Below are 6,380 nucleotides of genomic sequence, written 5' to 3'. Positions count from 1 at the left end.
CGTTCTGACTTTTTTAATGTTGTTTGGTGGATCTGTGTTTTCTGGTGTGTGTTGGAGTTTTGTTGCAGACATGGGAAACCAAACCACGCAGATTCTCCCTCCCCAGATTCTCACTTCTGGAGCTTGGTTTCCCTGCTCCCTTCAGGGGCTTGCGCTGTCTCTCGCTTGGCTTCTGTTGTCTCTAACCTTGGCTAACCACTTGCCTTTCCTCATCTTGCCCCAGGAGCTGCCTGCCCTTTCTGTCCTCGCCTGCTCGTAGGAGTCTGCTATTTAAGTCCCACAGGTACAACAGGTTTATTTATTGAAACTGCTAGCAGGACAGCAGTCTCTGAGCCAGACTAGAGACTGCTGGGTGAAGGGGGTGAGGGGAGGATTCTTAAGGCAAAACCCACAAGATGACCTTGAGCATCTGCACACGCCAGCCAGGAGCTGTTCTGCTCTGCCAAGATTAGGTAGCCAAGGAGAACTCAAATAGTCCTCACAAGTCTGCACAAGCAGGTCACAGAAGCCAAAGAGCAGTTAGTCATACCATGACGCGTAGATGTCATGGCTGTGCACTTTTGGGTGGAGGTCACAGCGTCAGGGTTACTGGGAACTTATCTCCAGGGACTGGAGTCAGAGACAAATGGCTGGTGGGTATCAAGATGGATGCCTAGCACAAAACAGTTTCTTTAGCCACCATACTTGGACACAGGACATGTCCTGCCATGTACCGGTAAAGCACCCACAAACTTTATTGGGATGTGCACTACTCATGGTAGTGCACCCTCTGGTGCTGGATGAGCTGGGAGCTCTGGCCAAAAGCCTTGCCACAGGTGCCACAGGCGAAGGGCTTCTCACCCGTGTGAGTCCGTAGGTGCCGGAAGAAGTGTGACCGACCTCGGAAGGCCTTGCCGCAATCTTCACACTTGTAGGGCTTCTCGCCGGTGTGAATGCGCTGGTGTTCGATGAGCACGGAGCTCCAGATGAAGGCCTTGCCGCACTGGCTGCAGACATACGGCTTCTCCCCGGTGTGCAGCCGCTGGTGCCGCACCAGGTTGGAGCTCTGGCTGAAGGCATGGCCACACTCACTGCACTTGTAGGGCTTCTCGCCGTTGTGGATGCGCAGATGCTGTGTGAAGTGTGAGCTGTGGCTGAAGGCCTGGCCGCACTGGCCGCACTCATAGGGCTTCTCTCCCGTGTGGATGCGGTGGTGCTGCATGAAGCCCCACCAGCTCCCGAAGCGCTTGCTGCACTCGTGGCAGGCGTAAGGCTTCTCCCCGGTGTGGATGCGCTGGTGCTTCAGCAGCAGAGAGTTGTACTTGAAGCTCTTGCCACAGGCCTCGCAGCGGTGTGGCTTGGCGCCCCGTGGGCCGGCCTGCCGGCAGCTGCGCCCCAAACTACTGCCCAGCTCAGCAGTCTTCTTCGTGCTGTCCTCGGTCCCTTGGGCTCCCTGTGGCACGAGCACCATGTGCCAAGTGTCCCTTTTCTGAGAGCAAGGCAGGGTCCCTGGAGGCAGGCCTGCTGACTGCTCCACGGTACATTCCTCGCCAAAGCTGCCCCCACACTTAGACATGCTGGGGAGGCTCTTCAAGAGGCCCCTCAGAGCCCTTCCATCCGAGGCCAGGCCATCTCCAGGACTGTGGGCACTGAGAGAGGCCGGAGTCTTCTTGGGCTCCCACTCAGAGTCTGAAAGGAGAAATGGCAGATGGCTCCCAGCCTCACCCCTACTGTGGCATTCTAAGAGCTGAGGCCAGGGAAAGCCTGAATGGGAACTATTCAGAGGAGGGAGAGGCTGGTTGGTGAGAGTGTGCCTAAGGTGAGGGATGGGGGTGGGCCAGAAGACTTATAAAGCCGGTTTCAGGTGCAGCTGGGCCCCTTCAGCTGGAGGCCCTGAGCCTGGGCAGGAGCCTCTCCAGTGGTTCACTACACCTGTGATGCCTCTCTTAGCTGGGAGAAGAAAGTACAGGTTGCTACTAAGGGTTAGCAAGGACCTGGAACTTACAGAGCTCTGACGAGTAGTCCTTCAGGCTGAAATGCTGGGCAGACACTCATCTGACCCCACAAACCTCAGGTGAGGCAGTGTCTGAGGCCGCTCTGCCAAAGGGATGGGGTCTGGATGATCCTAGGATTCACTTTTCCTATGGAACTGACCATGGCCTCAGCATCACAGACACAGCCAAAGCCCTGTCCACCCAGCCTCTGTGGGCAGACAAAACTGGGAGCGAAGCTTAAGCAGAGTCCCAGCAGGATGGCCCTGACCCTCAGCAGGTCCAGGGAAGTGATGAGGGTTACATCCAGTCGGGGTCTCCCAAGGCTGCCTAGGGTGGGACAGGGGCTGTTCACTCACCAAGCCAGGTGTCTCTGCTGACCTCCACTTCCTCTATGTCTTGAAGGTCCAGGTCTGCTGCCTCGGGACTGGAACAGGGGGAGCCTGGAGGCAGGGGACCAAGGCTCATGCCCCACCCTCCAGAGGGCGGCGTTCCTGACCCTTCCCTCTTTCCTGTACCCCAGAGTAGGACTCCAAGGCTCTAGGGCCAAGACCCTGACACATAGGACACCCCTCACCTACCCAGCATCTTCCTGTGCCCTAAAAGAGAAGATCAGTCCAATGTAGTGCCAATGCCCTGGCTTCCCCATTGAGGGAGCTCTCCGGAGGCCTGGCTTTGGAACTCATCCTCCTTCAGTTCTGTAGGTGAGCACAAGTGGTCCAGACGGCTCCTGTGCTCATCCCATGCTGGCTGGTGTCCTGGCCGACTCTGGTCTGGCTTCCTGCCCACCCTCAGTGCTCACTGCACTCGGTCCTGAAGCTGCCCCAAGGCCCCATCTTCTCCCTTCTCAGCACCACAAGCCAGCGGTGGCTCCTGGTCTGTGTCTGCAAGTTCAGAGCGGTCCTAGGACTGTTTGTCCCCTACAGCCAAGCCAGGCCTCCTGCTTGGAGAAGGTTAGCCAGGGTGGTTTGGAGCCTTTCCTGTAGGTCCGTGGCACAGGGACCCATGTGTATTGTTTGCTTATGCTTTTCCTGTGTTCCTCACCTCATGCTACTCCCAAAGGAAAGGACCCTGACATGACCGTGTGCGAAGGTGACTCTGCAGACTGCTGGGATCTAGATGTCCTGGATGGGCCTCTTTGGGTGCCCAAGGTTCCTAAGAGTCCCGAGAACTGCAGGTAGGTTTCAGAACATTAGATCTTCTCTGGTAAAGAATCTGGAATGAGCCTGGAGTGGTCTAACACATGGTAATCCCAGAGACTCAGGAGGCTGAGGTAGGGAGACCTCAAGTTTAAGGCTCGCCTGGGCAACACTGTGAGATCTCTGCCTCAATGAAAACAAAAGACGCCAAACAGAAAATGGAATCCATGGGCTTCCAAGCACTGAAGCAGCAGCAGAACAGGAGCTCGGGCTCAGTTCTACCTGCACTTGCTGGCAGCTAGGAAGCAGGCAGAGAGCCCACCTATCCCTGAATATCTGGGCAAGGAATGACTGCCATTCCCTCATCTGCCTCTGACCCCCAGGGCCTTCCCAAGCTCCACTAGGACTTGGTATAAAAAAAAAAAATCTCTTCCACCAACTATACCATACCCAGAATCCACATTTGCCCCTTTGGGTCCCTGTTGTTCACAGGCCCACCAGGAACAGCACAGTGCTGTAAGGCCCTGTTCAAGAATTGTCCTTGTGACAAGCAGAAGAGTCCTGGAGCCAGGCAGCAAACAGGACAGGGCTTGGGGCTCCTACCTGGTCTTGGGTTGACCACTGTGGGTCCTGAGGGAAGTGAGATCTCTGTCCTTATCTGTGAGTGCCCATCTATAAGCTGCGGTTGGTCTCTGGCATCACCTAAGAGCCTGGCCCAGAACACAGCTGCCTGCCCTCCATAAACTTCAGCTTCACTGGATCAGCTACCACAATTCTAGACCTGCAGGAAGAGCTGGTCCCACGTGGGCTCTTATCTTCACTGACCCTACCTCATGGGAGCAGTGCAGCTTCCTATGAGCCTCAGGGATGAAGCCTCTGGACGATATGACCCCAAGACCTGAGGTGTGCTCAGTGGTATGACAGGGTCAGGACCCCTTCTACTTTGGCTTTACCAGTTGACTGATGAGGTCACCCCATTGGCCTGAAGCAAGGGCCGCAGCTCCGTCCCTGCAAGTCCTGAGGCAAACTCATCCAAACTGGCCAGACAAGAGTCCTGTCTCTCTTCCTGGCCTGGGACATGATGTCAGAGGGAAATCTTCTCTTCCTAGCACAGGGCCCATGCTGAGGCCACTGTTCCTTCTATACTGAGGAAGAAACATCCAGTGGGCTGTTCCCAGGGAGTTAGAACATGGTCACAACCACTGCTGCAGCCCATCACTCCCTCAGGGCTTTTCCCAGAGGCCCCAGCACTGAAAGAGCTACCCAAGTGGGCCCTTCCTTCCTTGGTTGGGCAAGACCCAGGTCAGCCCAGTCTCATGGGGGTAGAGGTAGGGCAGAGGGGCATAGAAGTCTGGGGCAAATGCCGTGAGGATGCACATGGTGCTGGTCTCCAGGTGTCCCTGGTGATGACAGACTGCTGGGTGACAAGACAGGAGTGGACTCCTCAACTTCCTCTAAGGTTGCCATCTTCCTGAGACCTGCTCAAGGAGTATGCACCTGGGACCTAAGGAGAATGAAAGCCAAGGTAGACGAGGCGATGGAGGCTGTGGGTGGAGAACATCACGTCTGCTTTCTGAGCAGCCCTAGGTGATTCTTAGCTTCTCTACTTAGCACGAGAAGGTTACCAAGAAAAGGCAGGTGAACTCCTGAGGAGTTGCAGGGCCCAGTACAAGGGGCCTGCTTGCTTATTTGGTGAGAAACCCTCATTGGTCCTAGAAACATCATCAGCAAGTCAGAGTGGCCTAGAAGCTCTTCTCAATAAAGTATCCTAAATGTTCTTCCCAACATCGCCTGCAGAGAAAAGCTTGCTTATTCTTCCAGAGAGTGCTCCTGTACCACAGTTGGGGCTTTGGGATTATGAGGCATGAGATTATGAGGCATGAGAACTCTAAATCTTTTTTTATTTTTAAACTCTAATTTTTAAAGGGGTGACTCATGAAAATTGGAAGGGATACATTCCCAGAGGGAAAACTTTTCCTCAGATCCTAAAGACCCTGAGGTTGTAATCCCCAAGCCCAGATTTCCCACAGCACCATCCACAGGTGTGTGTGTGTGTGTGTGTGTGTGTGTGTGTGTGTGCGCGCGCGCGTGTGTGTCAAAGGCATATTGGCTGAATGCTTGCTTAGCATGCGTGACGCCTTGAGCCTATCATGATTAGTCCCCAGCACCACAAAAACTGTGTGGTGGAGCATGCCTCTAACTACAGCAGTTTGGGAGGTAAAAGCAGCAGTTCGAGGGCATCCTTGGTTACACAGCAAGTTCAAGGCCAGCCTGAGCTACAGGACTTGAGAAAATTTAAAAACGGAAGATTTTTCCTTAACTTGGTTTGCCATAAACGAATGAAGCCCAAAGAGAGAGACCGGGTGTTCTTCCACAGTGACGCGAGCAGAAAGGATGACAGGGAACACAATATGGGGCGAGGAGCAGCAGCACCCGCCGGGAGAAGGCGGAGGCGCTGGGTGCCGGCGCGGGGCGGACGCTGTGGCACCACCCTGCCGGGTTCCCCAGGTTGAAACCACGCAAGGTCAGGGGTCGGAGCTGACCGGAATCTCGGCAGAGGAAGCAAGCGGAGATCCGCGCGGACGACACGGGACCGGGATGGACCCACTGGGAGGGGCGATCACTCACCTTGCGAGCGGGAGGAGACCGCTCGCGCGTTGGCCGGAAGTGCTCCGCCTCCAGGAGTCCCCGCCCCCAATTCCGGGACGCTCTGGACCCCGGAGGACCTCGCCTTGGTGGTCTCTGGGGGGCTCAAATCCTTTATTCTGTGTAGCTTCTCCTCGGAGGGTTTCTGCTCTGTGGCCCAATAAAGACCCGTCTGGAGAATCTTTTCAAACCAGCCGAAAAGCCCGGCAGAGACCCTCGTCTCCGCGCGAGAAAGAAGCGTCAGAGCCCGGGCGTTGGGCTGTGGAGGATTTCGTATCTGTACTGGAATTGGCCCCAACCAGGACCTCACACGTTGTTTGAGACTGCAGCTGACCTTACACACAGCCTTGCAGACTTTGTCAGGGGTGCGTCCTCGCATGTGGTTGTAAGAATTCTCTGCGATTTCGTAACCAGCAGCAGCATCAGGACCGAGGAACCTGCTGTCCCTTGTGACTGAGCTACTGCCAGTTATGGAGTTCGAGATCACGAGGGAAAAGACCTCCAGACGTAATTCAAATTATAATTAAGCATTTTTTACCCCCGAGACAGGGTTTCTCTGTATAACAGAGTCCTAGCTGCCCTGGAACTCGCTTCCTAGACCAGGCTGACCTTGAACTCACAGAGA

General features: G+C 55.3%; 1 protein-coding gene across 2 annotated transcripts; it reads right to left on the bottom strand.

Moving 5' to 3' along the window:
* Window positions 1-7: 7 nt before the first annotated feature.
* Window positions 8-6,113, bottom strand: LOC101986660 (zinc finger protein GLI4). Of its 2 annotated transcripts, XM_026782581.1 has the most exons (4): window positions 5,738-6,113; window positions 4,474-4,613; window positions 2,330-2,413; window positions 8-1,668 (listed from the first exon to the last, which is right to left on the bottom strand). In XM_026782581.1, exons 2-4 carry the CDS (start codon window positions 4,574-4,576, stop codon window positions 749-751), a joined length of 1,107 nt encoding a protein of 368 aa, XP_026638382.1. In that variant the 5' UTR covers window positions 4,577-4,613; window positions 5,738-6,113; the 3' UTR covers window positions 8-748. The 2 variants fall into 2 exon arrangements, with proteins under 2 accessions (XP_026638382.1, XP_026638383.1); XM_026782582.1 differs by lacking the exon at window positions 5,738-6,113 and having other exon boundaries at window positions 4,474-5,145.
* Window positions 6,114-6,380: the final 267 nt, after the last annotated feature.

This window comes from Microtus ochrogaster, chromosome 15 (assembly GCF_000317375.1).
Source record: "Microtus ochrogaster isolate Prairie Vole_2 chromosome 15, MicOch1.0, whole genome shotgun sequence".
Taxonomy (NCBI): Eukaryota; Metazoa; Chordata; class Mammalia; order Rodentia; family Cricetidae; genus Microtus; species Microtus ochrogaster.
The sequence above is the reverse complement of the archived record's forward strand: the minus strand, read 5'-3'. Positions and strand labels throughout refer to the sequence as shown.

Excerpts from the sequence above, each read along its gene's own strand:
- LOC101986660 (XM_026782581.1), bottom strand. The coding sequence starts at position 4,576 with ATGGCAACCTTAGAGGAAGTTGAGGAGTCCACTCCTGTCTTGTCACCC. Across the intron at positions 2,414-4,473 it reads GCACCATGTGCATCCTCACG|GCTCCCCCTGTTCCAGTCCC; the intron begins GCATTTGCCCCA and ends CCCTGCCTCCAG. Across the intron at positions 1,669-2,329 it reads CAGCAGAGACACCTGGCTTG|ACTCTGAGTGGGAGCCCAAG; the intron begins GTGAGTGAACAG and ends TTCTCCTTTCAG.